Source organism: Diplotaxodon limnothrissa, unplaced genomic scaffold (assembly GCF_057381915.1).
Source record: "Diplotaxodon limnothrissa isolate DT_005_m unplaced genomic scaffold, D_limnothrissa_male_GT1.1 unmapped_scaffold_7, whole genome shotgun sequence".
NCBI lineage: Eukaryota > Metazoa > Chordata > Actinopteri > Cichliformes > Cichlidae > Diplotaxodon > Diplotaxodon limnothrissa.
In genome coordinates this window covers 780,800-799,851 of record NW_028188561.1, presented here as the reverse complement: position 1 = coordinate 799,851, position 19,052 = coordinate 780,800, and the positions used below count along the sequence as shown (strand labels likewise).

The following is a 19,052-nucleotide window of genomic DNA, read 5'->3' as shown; positions in this document are numbered from 1 at the left end:
TTCATTTGATTTCATTGCTTCTTCATTTGATTAACATATTCATGAATATTCTGACTAACATTTTGGCAAGCAGGGACATGACACAGGCCCGTGTGAAGTGAAGGAATAAACATGTCATCAAAGGGAAGTTTCATAAAGAGTTCTGCTCTTTTAGCTATCTCTTCCCAGTAAATGAATCTTTGTACTTTCGGACTTGCAGAAACAGAAGATTGTTATGGGCGGCTGTGCATCTTCCACTAATCGGAAGGTCAGTTGTTCAATCTCTTACAACATTTCTTATAGGGTACAGAGTACAGTGAACAGGCACATCATGACCGTTTACGATTGTCAGTAGTTTGTTGACATTATATACTAAGAAGGAATACAAGACAGTCAGAGAGTTTTCAAAGAACTACGTGCACGGGTGAGAGAGAATGGATACTCACACCGAAGTGCTGCAGTCAGGCTTTATTTATACACAGAAGCAGTTTCATGACATTTCCTCTTTTTCAGACTTGAGTATATCTAAAGATAGTAAAGATGTATGTGTGAATGTATGTGTGTGTGTAGTCGCTCTCTTTCAGAGAAGACGGTTTTTTCCTGTTACCAAGGAGCCTTTTCCTCTATTCAGCAGTTAAAGCAGAGTTCATGTGTCTATGCACACGTGTCAAAGGCATAAAAATATGTGAACACTATGTGCTCCTTTAAGCTTTGCATTACATGAGTAAATAAACAGATAATACAGTAAAACAATAGAAATAAGCAAAATAGTAAAATCTCATAACATTCCCTGCTGTTGTTCATATATGTTTATGTACTTCAACTACTAGTCACTTGCGTGTGCATTTTCAACTAGTGTATCATTTTGTAAAAACATACATGATCAGCTTTATTAGGTATACATAGTTAATGATTAGAAGTCATCTTCTTCAAATTGCATTTCTTCTTGTTGTTTGCTTTGGGATAATGCGACATAAGCTTGCATTCTTACAGTGAACATTCTGCTTATCATGTTTCGGATACAGGGTAGCACACATGTTGAGAATAAGCAAAGGAGTATGAGAAGTACTCCAATGAGCATTAGTCCTTTAATAAGCAATGTCTTCCATGACCTGCTAAGTAGCCAGGTCAGCCAATCTTCTGTTGAAGCATTCAGAAACAGTCCAAAACGGTAGTCGAGTGTCTCTATCCTGAGCATGTTTTTGGCATTACCTTACTCCTCCATAGGTTGCGTTGCAGTTGCTGGTATGGCCCAGGGGGTGGCGTCCTTGCCCTGCCGCTTGGTAGAAGCATAGAGGATGCCACTTCTCTGGGAGTGAAGCTTTCATGCTGATTGCAAAGTGTTGTCTTCCAATGCTGGCAAAACTTGCTGCACATTCACTTTGCCAGTGACTGTTCATCATGCGACCATAGATGGTGGGGTAGACTGAAATTGAAGGCATGTGAGAACAGACATAACATTCTTTTTCCTCCACTCTGTTGTGTATGTATCGATACCAGGCGTTATTCATCCAAGGGTGAACATGGTCTTGAGTCATCTCAGAGAGGTGGGAATTGTCGTGGGTCCACCTCTTAGGTCGGGGAATAGTTGGTTCTGTCCTGTGGGTACCGCTGGGCATCAACCAAAAGAGCGCCGTCATCAGGAGGACGGCCATCAGACAGAATATGCGGCACATGAGTTGCTTTCCTTTGATGTCACAAGCGCCCAAACACAGCTTTGGGGCTGGAGCTGGTGCTGGCATTGATCCTGGGGCTGGTTCTTCTTCTGGATTTATCAGATTGTTTTCCTCAGTCATCTTGTTGAGATTTTATTCAGGCGTCCCTGGTGTTATTATTGGTTCTGCTCTTCGGTGGGATAGGTCAGTCTTTATTAGTGTCTGTTCTTCAGTGATGACCTGGAACCCCTAAAACTTCTGGTGAGTAGACCCCGTGCGAAGCGAAGAGGCGGGATATACCCAATCAGCCCTTCCTCCACCGGCAGATCACTCAGAAGCCAGGGGAACCGGCGTCTTATTGTGGTGCAAACACTTTCTTCACGTGGGTTTGATGTATCCACGAAGGTCGTTCGGCTATCTTACAAGCTGTGGGTGTGGTAAGTAACACCTGGAAGGGACCTTCCCACTTCGGAGCACTCCAGTTTTTCCGCTGGAGGACTTTAATCAGAATCCAATCACCGGGGTTCAACCTGCAAGAGACTGGAGAGAGATCACTCGGCAGTTGATTGCTTAGTCTCACTTCTTTATTCTCAAATAGTTTTATCATCCATTCTGCCATTGTTGTTTCTGCTGCAGCTTTATTAATTGGTTCACTGGTAATGGGCAGTGGGAATGCCCTGCCATGTATAATTTCAAATGGGGTCAGACCTCTTGCTCCTTGAGTTATTCTCATCCATAGTTTAACTAAACTCAAACATTCAGGCCATGGTCTTTTAGTTTCTTCCATACATTTTCTTAATCTCTGTTTAATTGTGCCATTAGTTCTCTCGACTAATCCTGCACTGCTTGGGTGATAGGCACAATGGTGTTTTATGCTAAAACCTAAAGCTTCAGAGACTTTGCTTATTACTTCATTTACAAAATGTGTGCCATTGTCAGATCGTATTAAACTTGGAATGCCATACGTGGGTATAAAATGGTTACACAAACATTTTGCTACTGAAATTGCATCTGCTTTTTTCACTGGGTATATTTCTGGCCATTTAGAAAATACATCTATTATCACAAGTGCATATTTGGAGGATTGTGATTCATTTAATTCTATGAAATCCATGTGGATAGTGTGAAATGGATGTGGTGGTTTAGGGAAATGCCCTCGCTTTGGTCGTAAATTTCCCTGTGCGTTGTGTCTTTGGCAAACCATACATGTTCTGATAAATTCTTTTGCTGAACTTTCAAAATTTTTTGTGTAGAATTGTTTAATTTGTATAAGTAGCCTCCCCGCTGTTGACACGTGGGTTTTCCCACGGGTCACCAACGCTGCCGCTTTGTGCAAAGATTTAGGTCATGTCATGATATCGTCTTGTAATATTGCTCCGTCTTTTAACCAGGAGGATTTTTCATTTTGTGATGCTGCTTTTTGTTCGTCTTTCAAAACATCTATTGATATCAGAGGGCAGGGGGTTAATGTAAAAGCGTCTGCTTCTTTTCCTGCTGCCTCTTTTGCTGCCTTATCTTGCAAAGTCATTTCCTTTAGTGATGTCTGAGTCATCTTTCTGATGTGCAGCACATTTACATAAGGCTAAATGTCTGGGCAATGTGATGACTTCCAGCAGTCTTTTCAAAAGACCACCGTGTTGTACTGGTGCGCCAGTTGATGTTATCATACCTCTGTTCTGCCATATCTTCGCAAAATGGTGTACTGCAGCGTAGACGTACTGGCTGTCTGTGTGTATGTTTATATCTTTGTCTTTGTATAATTCACAGGCTCTGATGACTGCTGTTAACTCTGCACTTTGGCCTGAGTGTGAAGAGGTTAATGGCCGTGCTTCAATAACTGTATCTATTGTGGTCACAGCATAACCAACACAGTTTCGTCCAGTTTTGTCCTTGCTTGCGGAACCATCTACAAAGATGTCTACAAAGGATATTTGTGGTGTGCTATATATGTCAGGTCGCGGTTTCGTTTCCTCATCTAGCTTGTGCAAACAGCTATGTGCATCACCATCTGTTTCCACAGGAAGCAGAGTACTCGGATTTAGCTGGTTACACTTCTCTATAGTATTATGTGTGACTGTGAAAGCAGGATGCCTACATATGATAGCTGTCTTGCATGTGTTAGATATGAGAGGTTCGCTTGCAGCAGTATCGAGGTAACAGCGTGTGGCACTTTAACAATTAAAGGGTGTCCTAAAATGATATCAGCTGACTTTTTAACTGCCTCTGCTGCAGCCGCACAGGCCTGCACGCAGGTAGGAAGGCCAGCAACCACAGAATCAAGTTTACATGAATAAAATGCCAATGGCCGCTGTCTATCCCCAAAAGCTTGTGTCAGTACGGCTTTCATGTATCCAGAGCTGCCATCCACGTGCAAGTAAAATGGCTTGTCATAGTCTGGTAATGCTAGGACAGTGCTAGTTTGCAGAGCTGATTTTAAATTCTGAAATGACTGTTCTGCTTCAGGCGTCCATGTCAACTTATCTCTCAAAGCTAGATTTTTTCCATAAATTAAGTCTTGCAGGGGTTGGACCCTGAGGGCATATTCTGGAATCCAACTTCTGCAAAAGTTGCAGAGACCAAGGAAGCTCATCATTTGTTGTTTTGTTAATGGTTTTGGAGCATCTTGTACAGCTGCTTTCCGGCTGTCTAGCAATTTCTTGCCCTGTCCTGTCAACTCATGACCTAGATATATGACCTTTGATTGCCACAATTGCAGCTTGTGTTGTGACACTTTGTGACCCTGCTGTGCTAGGTGTAGCAACACAGTTAGGGTGTTTTCCTTGCGGTCTGCCTGCGTGTTTCCGGTTACCAGAATGTCATCTACGTAGAGCAGGAACTGTCCTGGAGCGGGCAGACTGCAAGTGGACATTGAGTGCTTAAGCGCTTCTGCATATAGTGTTGGACTATTTTGAAAACCTTGTGGTAAGCGTGTGTATGTGTATTTCTGGTTATCAAACGTGAAGCCAAACAGTTTCTGTGACTCTGGGTGCAGAGGCACAGAGAAAAAAGCATTAGATAAATCAATTACTGAAAACCACTGTTCTCTGGGTGACACTTGGTTCAATATTGTGTGTGGGTTTGCCACAACAGGAGGGATTTGTTCTGTAATGTCATTAATTGCTCTCAAATCATGTACAAGTCTATATTTTCCTGTGCTTGCTTTCTTTACTGGAAATATAGGCGTGTTACATGTTGTTTTTGTTGTTTTTATCAGAATCCCTGCTTTTTCCATGTCTGCTATGACCAGTGTTGGGTAAGTTACTTTAAAATAGTAACTTAGTTACATTACTAGTTACTTCTCTCAAAAGTAACTCAGTTACTTCAAGTTACTCGTTACTTTCAAAGTAACTAGTTACTAGGGAAAGTAACTTTGGTTTTACTCAGAATTCTCTTGTTAATGTGTTTCTTCCATAACTTTGCCAGTCTTCTAGCTTGCTTACTTGCCACAAGTGCACTGTGCCACCTACCAATAGAAAGGATATGATAACGTGCATATTTCCACGAGAGAAATCCCACGCCTGGACCGTCATTGACTGCTGCCATGATTCTAGCCTACGTCACAGAGTCATGTGCGCCTTTTACATCCAACACAAAAACTGCAGTCGTAGTGCTTTCGATTGTACTCAGAACTCAGAAATTCTGCCTTCTGAATAGGAAGATGTAGGTAACACCAGACTGCAGATGAGCTGCATACAGGGCTGGACTGGGACAGAAAATTGGCCCGGGCATTTTGACTAGAAACTGGCCCACCATTATAGGAAAAATCATAAAGCCTTTGAATGAAAACAAACACTGTTGTGACAGTGATGTTCACTGTTTTGATGGTATATATGCATCAATCTATCAATCGTTTGTTGTAAGATTCAGATAATTATTTTTTAAAAGCTAGACATTTTAAATGAGAATAAGAAAGAAAAGTATTTCTTTGTGCCCCCCATTCCCTGTTAATGCCCTACATGCCCCCTTGGCCACACTTTGCTAGATCCGCACCTGCACAGTTACCAGCTGTCAGCTACCTAAAAAAGGATCCTGGGGTTATTTGTCTCTCAGAAACAGTTCATAACTTCCCTTCAACTCATTCATGTCATCTAAAAGGTAAACCTGTTTCTCCATCACCTGCTCAGCTCTGATGATCCAGTAAGGACATCTCCTGGTTTCATCTTCATGTTTCCCTCTCACCAGATAACCAAACCATATCATGACCAGCAGCTTTTTTTTTTACAGCTGTGGCTCCAGCAAACATCAGCTGATACTAGAAATTAATATTAAATAAATTCTAACAACAGCTGATCAAGCTTAAACGTGCTGCTGTTGTTTAGCGCGACATCCGCTGGTTTCCTCTTTCGGCGCAAAGTGGGCGATAAACAAACAAGAGAGCCGATCAGCTGATCATTGATCAGTTTCATGATTGAAGTAGAAACGGGAGAGGGAGGGGGGAGAATGAGAGAAGAAGAGGCAGCTGTGCAGCGTAAAGACACAGAATAACTCCAGCTTTGTGCCTTTTTCATTGTAGCTGAATTACGGGACAAACTGTTCCTTTTCACCTCAATAAGAAACGCGTAATATTTTCTCTGAATACCAGACGGGACGGTTGGCAACTCTAATAACTTATGAACAAATTAAGGTTCAACATCATTAACTTCATAGCACCACCCAGCTGTGTAGAAACTCCGTCATGCTAGCTAGCACGCAGTACGGAAAAAGTCAGAATAACGAAAATAAACTCCACCTAAGCTTGGTTTATATCTGACCCAGAGAGACTGCAGGTCATAACTTCTTACCTGAAGTTCAGTTCACACTTGGACCGGCGGCCGCCTCGGGTCTCTTTTCCTTCTGCGTCCCTTTTCCCTCATCCACCTGCTGCCTCCACCACTTGCTAATGTTACTGAATCTGTGGAAACTCCGCGATGCCACCACACGAAGTAACGAGTAACGACCCTATCTAAATCCCAGTAACGAGTAACGCGTTCCTGATTTTGGCATAATAACTAGTTACCGTGCTCGTTACCACAATAATAACGTAGTTACTGTAACGCGTTACTTAATAACGCGTTAGTCCCAACACTGGCTATGACCGGGCGAATCCCGTCTCTTGCTTCTGCAGATAGTGGGTATTGTGGCTTCATTGGTCTGCGGTCAGAGGTTACTTTTACTTTTATTGGATCAACGTGTTTTATTAATCCTACATCGGTTGGCCCATTTGACCACAAAGATTTTGGCAAGGCCTCAATCTCTGTGTCATGTACAGTGGTTAACATCAGTCACTTTTCTTTCTCAGTTACAAGGCATGAGGTTGGAGAGGTGGTTAAATGAGTGCTGGGTTTGACATTTATGTACACAGTTACTTCTGATTTGTGTTCAGAGCCTAAAAGCAACTGGTGGATGTTGAAAATTTCACCCTCGCACTCTAGCTGTTCGTGTGGGGTGTTTGGGCTAGGGCCTAGTCACATTTCATCTTCACTGTCCCTATTGTCTCTGCCCTGGCAAAATGTCCTTCTTTATCACAATTATAACACCTTCTATGTCGTTCTTTATCATCTCTATTCTGTTTCTTGCCTTTCCCTTTTTGTGGATTTCTGCCTGTGTATGCAACGATACCTCCTTCAGTGGTTACTACAAAAACTCCACTTTGGGCTGCTTTATTCTTTTGGACTTTCACTGCATGTTCTGCATACTGCAAAGCATCGGGTAGGTTCCCAGTATTTTGGGTGACCCAATGTTTATCTACATGAGCTCTAACTTTTGGGAGGAGGCCCTTCAAAAATGCATTTTTTAGCTGTTGTTGGTAGGGTGTCTCCGGGCCTTCAGTATATTCTAAACCTGAATTTTGTCGGAAGACTGGGCGCAGTCTATCCAGAAAATCAGAGGCTGTCTCATTTTATTTCTGTTTAGTCTCTCCTATTTTTGCATAATCAGGTCTTGGGGCTAGTATGGTTCTAATTCTCTCATACACTGGTTGTAGCGCTGCTTGTATTGAGTCAGGACACAAAAAGACAAAGAAAAATGCTGTCAGAAACAAAGCAGAAGTGTCAGGGGAAAACTGAGCTCACAGACAGCTGCATGTGTGGGCTTTTAATAGCATGCAGCCTCTGATCTAAAAAATAATAAAATAAATAAAGATAAAAGAAAATGTGTAACATGCTCATCAACTTAGCGGTGTCCACATATTTAATTCAGCTTCTCAATCCTGTAGGTTTAGTTATTATCTACAGGGTTTGGCTTATTAGTTGTTATTATAAACGTGCTCCACATCTCAGTAATATTTTATCTAGGATAAATTACAGGTTTTCAAACAGGTTAAGTGCCTCTATGTACCTAATTGGTTTAGATATTGCCTTTATTTTCTTCATCTCATATGTCATTATACTGAGTTTGAGCAAACCTTAAGCTTGATGCAGACGACTTCATAACAGTTGTCCATCTCACATCATACTGACTAGGATACTTCCTGTTATTAATTTTATACCATTATTAATATTATTAATAGTTAGGATCATCTTACTCAGCAAACAGATGATTTAGAATTCATCCAATCTGTACAAATTTCCTTTTTCCTATTTTTAGACTGGTCTTCTGTTTGCCTCATCTCAGATCCAACCTTCATTCACATTCATTCTCTCTGTTGCATGTCGAACCAAGTAGTTTATTATTATATTTTATTTTGTATCCATCAAGGACTGTGGGAGAGCTGCAGTTCTCACCCATTTCCAAGCTGGAGACATTTATCTTTTCACACACTTTCCTCAGCTGAACAATGACACAGCCATAATCTACCTTATGCATCTCTCTTTTTATAGAAAAGGTTTTCATGTGAATGATTTCCTTTTATTTATTTTATACAATCTGGGCATGATCGTCATGCCAAGTATATTACATTATTTAGTTCTGTTTGGAGGGTCTCCACGTAGGACAATTTAGTTTCTTTGGATTTCTCCACCTATTTGCGCTTATTTTGGCCGGCACCTGGATGGATTTTCTCCATCCACTGCTCATCAGCGGTTAATTCAGGTCTTGTGGGTTCATTTCCCATTTTAATTTATTTGTTTTATGTTTATTTTATTAATACTGCCAACACATACACTATGAAGTTTGGTGGATACAAAGGTCGGAGGAGGTTATTGAGGCAGCCTTCTACCCTGAGCTAAACTCAGGGCGGCCCCAATTTTATGCGATGAAGCGCAACCTTTCTCTTTCCCACCACACAATACCTCACAGGAAAACAGAAGAGTAGCACAGAGACCTAGAGTCTCTATTCAAAGGCGTACTTACTCTTTACACATATACATTGCGCGCTTAAAAAAAACCTGCTTTTACTCGACACTCCTTCCCTTGTTAAAGTTTTTAGCGGGTGCGATCCACACAGGAAGTGCAATCCCGTCTTATAGGTTACTTTCTAACCTTCCCTTGTTAAAGTTTTTAGCGGGTGCGATCCACACAGGAAGTGCAATCCCGTCTTATAGGTTACTTTCGAACCTTCGGTTCACACAGGACCTCTCTTAGTGTCCACACAGGACTCTTATTATCCACACAGGATTCTACAGGTATGAGTGTCGTTGTAAAGTCGATTTATTTCAAACGCATGATGTTTATGACTGTGTTATATTCACCTTCAAAGTAGCGCTGTGTTCTTATCCGGTGTTATCGAGTCCTGTCGCCGTGAAGCCTGAGTAAACACCGGCCAGCAGACGAATTTACGACTGTGGTCTTTCCTCATCTTCCTGGAAGCGAGCGTTTCAGTGCAGGCGGTCACGACGTCAGGATCCGAAGACTCCGTCTGTGGACAGTTGGACTAATAATATCAGTCAACTATCCGGCTCGAAGGACCAATTAAATGTCAGTAGTTTGTTGACATTATATACTAAGAAGGAATACAAGACAGTCAGAGAGTTTTCAAAGAACTACGTGCACGGGTGAGAGAGAATGGATACTCACACCGAAGTGCTGCAGTCAGGCTTTATTTATACACAGAAGCAGTTTCATGACATTTCCTCTTTTTCAGACTTGAGTATATCTAAAGATAGTAAAGATGTATGTGTGAATGTATGTGTGTGTGTAGTCGCTCTCTTTCAGAGAAGACGGTTTTTTCCTGTTACCAAGGAGCCTCTTCCTCTATTCAGCAGTTAAAGCAGAGTTCATGTGTCTATGCACACGTGTCAAAGGCATAAAAATATGTGAACACTATGTGCTCCTTTAAGCTTTGCATTACATGAGTAAATAAACAGATAATACAGTAAAACAATAGAAATAAGCAAAATAGTAAAATCTTATAACAACGATAAATTAGACTAAGAAGTGTTAATCACACTAACAATCGGTTCATTGAGCCTGCAACTGTGTTTCTTATAGATTTGTTTTTTGGTTGCAGCAGGCAGCAGATTTTGGAGAAAAAAACCTACATCACCTAAACAGCACCTAGCAGCAGAGAGACACAATTAGAGCTTGGGTGGCGAGCATATTTGAGCTTTTAGCAACTGAAGTGACCTCTGAAAAGTGAAACTGGTTGACTTCTGGTGACTCACCCAGATTGCAGGCTTGGCTGTTGAGGGCGTAAGGCTGCTGCTGATAGGCCCACTCCTCGTCGTTGGGAGCGGAGATGATGAACAGGCGATGTCTCCATCGGAACCTGCAATCACAGAAAATTTGAGTCTGGATTTAAGTGGCACTTTGGTCCCGCAGTGAGAGCTCTGTACCAAGACAAGGAGTTTGTGCTTGTGTGCTACATATTCCCCCTATTACTGCCAGAGGGTGACAACCCGGAATTATGGTCAAAAACCTGCCAGATCTCTACACTGTGTTCGGGGGGGATTCAGGTCTCTATGGCAACAAAAGACAGCCTGTCTTTAGACATCTCCAGGAGAAAATGTGACTGAAATGATTCAGGCTTGAGGAATGGCAGGGTTTTTGTTACTTTTGATTTTCATGGAACACACACATGCAGGCTGCTGCAGTCTGCCAAGTGCTGCTCAGAATTATTTAATTGTGGTCCAGCTGACTGCAACAGATATTTGACTGATGTGGACACAGCATGATGGGACCACCCAGTAATTCCAACTACACAGACTATATCGATCCTTGGGGGAACAACCTATATATGGCATCAATCTCAATAAAATGTTGTAATAGAAACTGTACTGAATACCTCAATTTGTCATGCAAATCTTGCACCTATGGAATGGTTTGTGCGTGCTATTTTTAAGCTACAAGTTAATGCTACATCAGCATGGGTGCTCTTATCCAGTGTTAATTTCACTGACCAATTATTTTTGTCATAATTTTTGTCAGTTACCTTTGTTTTCATGATGAAAGGGAGACAATAACTAACTAAAAACTAGTGCACGAGAAAAAAAAGTGCAATGGAATATATTGATACTTTGGTCTAAAAAAAAATAAAAAATGTGAGATCCAATCAGAAATATTTAAGCTGTGTACAAAGGCCCCAGGGCAGACCCAGGACACGCTGGAAAGATTATATCTCTCGGCTGGCCTGGGAACGCCTTGGTGTTCCCCCGGATAAGCTGGAGGAGGTGGCTGGGGAGCAGTGATGCCGGTAACGCGTTGCTTAGTAACGCGTTACTCCAAATATGACCACTTTTTCAGTAACGACTAATCTAACGCGTTACTATTTCCATAACAGTAGTCAGATTAAAGTTACTTGTTCAAACCACTGTGCGTTACTATTTTTTAAGCAAAAAGATTTGGTTTCTTCTTTTCGTCTCAGCGGATGACAAACGCATACGTGTCGTGAAACGTCACATAAGCGACAGGTCACGTTTCCCGCTCACAAGCAGCCAGCGACGTAAAAAAGTGTAAACAACAATGGAGGGAGAGTGATGTTCGTTCTTTAGCTGGAAATATAGTCACTATTTTGAGTTTCTGTCAACTAAAGATTTAAATATTAAGGTTCGTTGTACACTCTGTGTTGGCGAAAAAGTGTTATCTACCTTCAAAAACACTACGTCAAACTTAAAGAAACATTTGGAGTCGCAGCACAGCTCAGTCAAACTCACAGAGAGAGTCCCACCAAGTGGTCCGAAGCAGAGAGCCGTGACTTCCGCAGAAGGTCCTACACCCCCCAAACAACAAAAGTTGGACTTTGGTGCAAAACCAGTAAGTGATGAAGAATTGAAGAAGTTGGTCGCGCAGTATATTGTAGAAGAAATGCTACCTATAAACACTGTTGACTCGCCCTCGTTTCGTGCCATAATAAAAAAGATCCCTACTTCTGTTAATGCCGAGCTGCCTCACCGAACGACTTTTACTTCTTACTTGGAGAAGGAGTTTACAGAAATGGAGAGAAATTTGAAGGCCACACTGAAAGAGATTGACTTTGTTTCAACTACCGTGGATATTTGGACTGCTAACAACAGAAGCTATATGGGAGTAACGCTCCACTGGATCAGTAGAACCACATTAGAGCGCCACAAGGTTGCATTAGCATGTAGGCGAATTCGTGGTAGACACACGTATGATGTCATTGGTACAGAAATCGAAAACATCCACTCCTCTTATGGATTACTCAACAAAGTAGTTGCAACAGTTACTGATAATGGATCCAACTTTGTTAAGGCGTTTCAAGTTTATCATCCTGTCACGGAGTCCGATGATGAGATGGAGGAGGAAGAGTCCAGCCCCAAAGACGACGATGTCACTTTTTCTGATCTGTCAGAAATCCTCTCGGCTGAGAATGAAAGTGATGGTCAGCTGTCTCTTCCCCCGCACCGCAGGTGTGCTTCGCACACCATCAACATAATTTGCACACGTGATGTGGAGAAACATTTAACAACTAATGCAGAGAGCAGGGCTGTGTATAGGAGCAGCACAGCAAAATGCACAGCTCTTTGGACCAAATCGAGTAGATCTACACTTGCATCAGAAACAGTGGAAGAAATCAGCAAAAGAAAGCTCCTAATACCAACATCCACAAGGTGGAATTCCTTTTTTGATGCTGTAAAGAGAATTGCAGAAATCCCCATGGGTGAGCTGAATACTCTGTGCACAAAGCTAGGACTGAAGTGCTTCAAAGATCAAGAATACCAGTTCCTGCATGAGTACTGCATGTCCATGAAACCTCTGACTGCAGCACTGGACATTTTACAAGGCGACTGTCCATACTTTACTACCAACACTTGAAGTTCTGATGCAGAAGACCCAGGCTGTGAAAGATGACTTCTCCAGGATGACTGCAGGCCTTCCAGATGCCATTGTACAGGTACGCTCTATCTTGAAATTAGTCAGATTTTTTGCTTCATACAATTCACAAACATGGAACAGAATATTAATTATCATTGAAAAATAAGATTAAAACAATTAAAATGTTTACAAGTAACCTAAAACAAAATAAATCCATAATACTGATCTCATATTAGGCATGGTTTGCAAATAATTCAATAACATAATAAATTGTAGGCATAAAAAATATCAATTATGTTTTTTAGGCTATTCAGACTCATTTCGCCGGTGTGCTGGACGACAAAGATGCCCTTCTTGCAGCTGCCAGTTGTCCAAAATTCAAACTCCGATGGCTGAGAGATGCAGGAAGGAGGGAGCGAGTAAAACAGCTTCTGACAGCAGAGTGTTGCACCACTGTTCCTCTGGCAAAAAACCCTGCCAGTGTGCCCAGTGCTACTACATCTAGCAGCCAAGGTGAGATGGACTTTTTCACTTTTGAGGCAGAGCCAGAGGAGGAGACCTATTCTGCAGAAAAAGAAGTCATGGACTACCTGATGTCAGGCTACGACCTTCAGATTCTGCATAAATTTTCAAGCATAAAGACAATTTTTTTAAAGTATAACACTCCAACCCCATCAAGTGCTCCTGTGGAGCGGCTTTTTAGTCTGGGAGGTTTGGTGCTCACGCCTAAAAGACATCGACTTTCTGACAAAAGGTTTGAGAAGCTTCTGTTAATGAGGTACAACCACTGGTTTACTCGCTCCACTCTACTGTTTCCCCCATAACATGCGATGACAACATATACTGAAAAAACAGAGAATGGGGAATCCAATTTAAATAACTATTTACAAGTAATTAAATTAAGTTTATCAAAGTCACTTAATAAACTTATTAAAGTTTTCAAGTTGATTAACTTAAATCAATTACCTGCAAGGAAGTAAGGCAATTTAAGTTGGACCTGCAGTCTCTTTTTTTTTTCATAAGATTAGTCCAAAGTTACAAAAGCGGACAATAGTGTTTACATGTGGATGGTATAAAAAGTATCTTAAGGGAAGTCAAGAAAGACTCTTTGTTTGTTTTTGTTTTTTTATAAAAAGTATTTATGTTAAGTGAAGTAACAAGACTGTCTTTATTTTCATACAAACAAGTATTTCTGTCAGGAAAAAAGTTTTAAGTTCAACTTCAAATGTCAGGAGATATATTGTTGACATTACTGTTAAAATACACTTCCAATAAAGTGAGTATTGGCAAAATTGGTTGATGTTTTTATGTTGAGGCAGTGGGGAGTGTTATTGGCTGCTTCTGAAAGTAACTAATAAAGTAACTAGTAATCTAACTTAGTTACTTTAAAAATAAACTAATCAGTAAAGTAACTAAGTTACTTTTGGAAGGAGTAATCAGTAGTCCGTAATATATTACTTTTTCAAAGTAACTGTGGCAACACTGCTGGGGAGAGGGAGGTCTGGGCTTCTCTGCTTAGGCTGCTGCCCCCGCGACCTGGCCTCGGATAAAGCGGATGAAGATGATGATGATGACAAAGGCAGGACGAGTTTGGAAGTGACCCAATCAGATGTAATCGCCCTGTGCATAAAATGTAAAATGAAACCTGAGAGTGCTATCATGGTCAGGTTAAGAAACAATTATATCTTGCCATGTCTCCATGGTTGCTTTCGTTCACAAGTGGTCTCTGCTGGTGTGGGCAGGCCACGTGTAATTGTTGGCACCAGTGGTCAGTATTACATCCTGTCTTCACGACTCTGCTGCAGGGCTTGTCGCAGGAACTGGTTTGCTGACAATCCACGATGGCTGGAGAAACTGCCCAAAGGTTTACCAACCTTCTCCCTGCTTTTCTTACAAACAAAAAGGCCATCTGCAAGTCTGTTATGGATGAGCTCAGGAGGACTGGCAAATCTCCAACAGACATGGCAAACCAAATAAATGAACTCATGCACCTCAAGTACGAGCGAGCTCACCTGACGTACCTCCATGCCACAGGATCGGTCTGGGATTCTGAGGCAGGAGCTCATGCACAGAGGACCATTGGGCAGTTCCTGAGGAAGGAAAATAAGCCACAGGAGTTCAGGTCTTATGAAGACCCACATGCCTGGTGTGGCGTCTCTGTGTCCAGCCATTACCTGACTGACTGCCTGCTCGACGAATTCCGACGTCAACATCCAGCCATATCCAAACTCCTCCAGGGCACTTTTGGCCACATTTCCAGGTCTGACCACATCAGGAAGGTGGCACGAAAAGTCATGCTGGCATCTGGGGTCATGTCCAGTTATTCCATAATGAATGAAAACTGGCTGATTGTTTCGTGGGTCATGGTTCAGTCTGACACAGAAAGGTCCTTGGAGCCCATGTACCAGGGAATGGCCAAGAGGTACAGTGATGCAGGAGTGGAAAAGGCCGGCTACCACTGGGTGGACAGGTAAAAACCGTAATCATCGTTGTCATTCAAACTGCTAATCTGTCTGGAAAAACTGAGTTTTTCTTTTTCAGATCAATTTGATGCACACACATAATATTCCATATACTTACATGTATTTGTATTTCTTACATTTAGGGATTGCTGTGCTCCATTTAAGATCCCAGACTGCATCCCTGTCGAAAATCTATCGTGGGATGCCTGAAAAACCACTCCTGCTGTTGTTGCTGCGGCCACATCTGGACCAGTGGCAAACAGCTGTGCCTCTCGAACCCACTACAACAAGAACATTATTGTAAAACTGGACCTGTTCCACTGCCTGAGGCGATTTTTGTGGGAGTGTACCTCTGAGCATCTTCCTCTGTTCAGCACTTTCTGCCAGCTTCTCTCTGCGGCATTCTCAGTGGTTGATCAGGCAGACCTGAAGAGGCTCCAGGATGCTTATAAGTTCTGTGGCATCCATCCTGCTAATCCCACAAAGCAACACATAAGGGAGCACTGCAGGATCCAAATACCACAACCCACTGAGCTGCTGAACAGAGTGGAAAAGGTCCTGAACCATTTTCACCTGGCCACAGACCCCAACAACGTCCCACTCTTCAAGCCATCCATGCTGAAGACGTGACGCAGTGCACATTCTGCGTGGCTGCCTAAGTGACCCTGAACTCTCAGAGGGTGTAATGTTTAGGTACGGTGGGACTCTTCAGCTTAACCATGTCCCTGGTGAAGGTGCCAAGGTCCCCATCTGGATTCCTGTCCGAGGCACTTCACAGCAGGAGGGTTATCATTTCCACCAGGCCCAGTGGATCACCGGGACTCACGTTTCCACTGAACTATTCCAGGCCCAGGGCATCACAGGGGTGGCACGATGGAACTACCAACGACTGGTGGAGCTTAAGCAGCCAGGTGTCATGCTACCTTGTGTTTTTGATCCAGCTCTAGTGGTGGAGTTTAATGCAGCCTCCAGAAGAGTGACTGGTCAGGAGAAGTACACTGCACTTCACCTCTCTGACAGAGACACTGGAGAGCAATTTGGGCTTGAATACAGAGAGCCAGGCTGCCGTCCAGTCCCTCTGAACTGGGACAAACACAAAACTCTGAGAAAAGATGAACCAGCTGCCCTTCAGCCCCCACCCTCTGTTCCAAAACCTGTGGCTGCCCAGCAGCTGCTGTGGCAGTCTTTAACTGAAGGCAGTGAAACAACTAGTGTCCCTGTAGTCAGCATAGAGCCCTGCCGTCTTTAACCCGCCTCCTCCTGCCCTGTCTACACCACTGACACAAGTCTCAATAGAGAAGATTGTGGAGGGCATCTTAGAAAGGCAACAGCAGCAGCAGCAGCCACAGCAGCCACTTGGCAGCTTATTTCTAAATCACTTCATGTAATGATAACAAGCCATCCGTTCTCTAGTGGGGTCTCACAGCTTTTATCTTCATAATCTTTCTGGTTGATTTGTAATATTAGAAACATGACTGCTGTCTTTTATCTGTGTGACTGTACAGCCTGTTTCAGACATGACAACCAGACAGTGTCTGAAGTTATCTTTAATACATGCAACGCAGCTGGAGATAGTCCAGACACTTTCTCACTTCTGATGATAATATTTTTGGTTTAGGTGTTGTTGCTTTCTGGCTTGAAGCTTATCTACAAAAGCAGTTCAATAAGGAGAGATCATGTGGAAAAACTGAGCATGATTTATTGAGGTACAGAAATAAATGTAACTGTTAGGCAGTTAAACTCCAATGACCCATCATAGCAGAAGAAATCTCAGCAGTGACAGGATGTGAGTAACACTTAAATCACTTACAAAATAACCAAAATGCTGTTATCAAACAATAAACTGCAATAAAGTTACAGAAAATGCCTTCAGTTTCAGTATTTTAGCTCTGAGACTTTGAATGGGGAGTTTTTAGACCTTGTGTCACTTTGAGGCAAATTGTGAAAAACCTGTAACTCGCACGATAATTATAGTGACACTGTCTTTTCAGCTCCTCCCGTAAATGAAGCAAGCCTCGATACGCGCATCGCGGAAACGCCCCCTCAATTACTCGACACAAGCTTTGAAGCCTCGACACAGAACGTCACATCACTAGTTCCTGGTACTGCTTTAGTACCTGCTCGGACGGGTTCCAAGCGATCCGAGCAGGTATTAAACTATTACGTCATCGGACAGCATGCCACTGATTGGCTGGTCAGTGGCATCACTCGATAGGTCATGAGAACATCTACTTCACAAAAAAATGAGAGAAATGTGTTCTGGGAATCCATGCGACCTCACAAACCATCCTACCTGTTGTTTCTGCGCATGTGCACAACACAAAATTAAGTGGCAACCCGCCCTATCTACTTAAATTTCTGCTGGAATTATTGTGTGACCGCAGGAATGTACACTAGGACGGTTTGCTCCAAGAAACAACGCCATGCTCCCGGAATCTGACAAACAGCCCCCGCATTCATGTCACATTTTAATTAAGATTACACGTTGCTATAACAACGAGCACCCATATTAGATGGTATTGGTTATAGTGGAAACCCAGTGTAGTCGAGTTGTGGCGAGTCGAGCAGGCACTAATGCAAAAGGGGCTAAAAAAAACCCTGAAAATGTTTCATACCTCTGAAAAGTGCGTCCTGTTTGGGTGCGCTTGTTTTGCAGACATGGCGGTGCAGGTGCCGTGCCTGTTGTTCCGGTGTTCCAGATCTACTGGCGTTTAGATCAACTGGCGTTGGTCGAACAGATGTGTGGCAGTCTTGCGTTTCAGGAGCTGCTACCGACAAACCAGCAAAAAAACGCCAAATGTGTCATCTGTGACACTTGTGAGGTTGTCTCAAACACACTCCGTCAGTCTTGATGCTGTTGAACAACAAAATGTTTAAAAATGTGGCGAGTTTACCTGGTGATATCCTCATGCGTGACGCGATCGCGAAAACAGCAAACAAGTAACACCACGCCGTTGTTGTTCACAGGACAGCAAGAGTAAACGATCGGGAGACTCTTGTCGTCGTTATCGTTCCCCTCGCACGGTTTATTTCTCCGAATTCAGCGTTTTTGCTTCACAACTACAGCGTGCAGTTTACTTTGTGCACTAACATGGAGTCGAGTCAACCAGCGCCACCTCTGGCCAAGTGCCACAGCCTACAGCCAGATCAACCTGTGACACACATCTGCACCACGTTTGAATTCGTGTCATGCACATTTGTACCTTTCAATTGTGTCTGTTTGTGCGTCATGCAAATAAACCTTTGAAATGAATGAAATGATATCATGTATTTATTATCAGCCTACATTTGTACAAAATGCCAAATGACATACACATAAGAATCACCATCCTGATATCAATACTTTTGCCCATACGAAAAATGTCGTGAACACACTAATATTTCACCAGTGTTGTAACATCACATGTCGTTAGCGTAGTCTGTCTGTGTCTGCCCTCTGCAAACAAACATGTTAGAGTTGGTTGTGATATACAGTCTGCATAAGTGTGGTCAATCTAATAAACATTTATAAGGAGATGGCAGTTACTGTGAATGTACAGCAGTTACACAGTGATTAGTAATAAACAGTCAGACAATGACCCTGACAATCTCATTCAATCTTGCAGATTGCACCTTCTGTGGAAAGTGGTACCACACGGTGTGTGTGGACTTCCCCTGTGCAGAAGGCGACTACAAATGTTGTGGGTGCTAAATAAACAGAAACAAATGATCCCTGTTGTCTTTGCTTACTGATTGTTTTCAGTGTTGACAATCCACATTGCTGGCATTGCATCTTTCAACATGTTTGTGGGTAGATTTGGATGTACCAGGGGTAAGTGCAGCCACT

The 19,052-nt window shown here is 42.5% G+C and overlaps 2 protein-coding genes and 1 pseudogene across 4 annotated transcripts; 2 read left to right on the top strand and 1 right to left on the bottom strand.

Moving 5' to 3' along the window:
• Window positions 1-401: 401 nt before the first annotated feature.
• Window positions 402-18,322, bottom strand: LOC146606806 (uncharacterized). 3 transcript variants are annotated; one of them, XM_085349395.1, is made up of 5 exons: window positions 18,121-18,322; window positions 17,842-17,994; window positions 10,154-10,257; window positions 9,242-9,408; window positions 402-2,174 (listed from the first exon to the last, which is right to left on the bottom strand). In XM_085349395.1, the coding sequence occupies exons 1-4, from the start codon at window positions 18,134-18,136 to the stop codon at window positions 9,244-9,246; spliced, it is 438 nt and encodes a 145-aa protein (XP_085205521.1). In that variant the 5' UTR covers window positions 18,137-18,322; the 3' UTR covers window positions 402-2,174; window positions 9,242-9,243. The 3 variants fall into 3 exon arrangements, with proteins under 3 accessions (XP_085205521.1, XP_085205520.1, XP_085205522.1); XM_085349394.1 differs by lacking the exon at window positions 402-2,174 and having other exon boundaries at window positions 8,175-9,408; XM_085349396.1 differs by lacking the exon at window positions 402-2,174 and having other exon boundaries at window positions 8,175-9,408; window positions 17,842-17,991.
• LOC146606808 (uncharacterized) lies at window positions 10,396-12,764 on the top strand. Its single transcript, XM_085349375.1, has 2 exons — window positions 10,396-10,444; window positions 11,521-12,764. The coding sequence occupies exons 1-2, from the start codon at window positions 10,396-10,398 to the stop codon at window positions 12,762-12,764; spliced, it is 1,293 nt and encodes a 430-aa protein (XP_085205501.1).
• LOC146606807 (uncharacterized) lies at window positions 14,412-16,475 on the top strand (annotated as a pseudogene).
• Window positions 18,323-19,052: the final 730 nt, after the last annotated feature.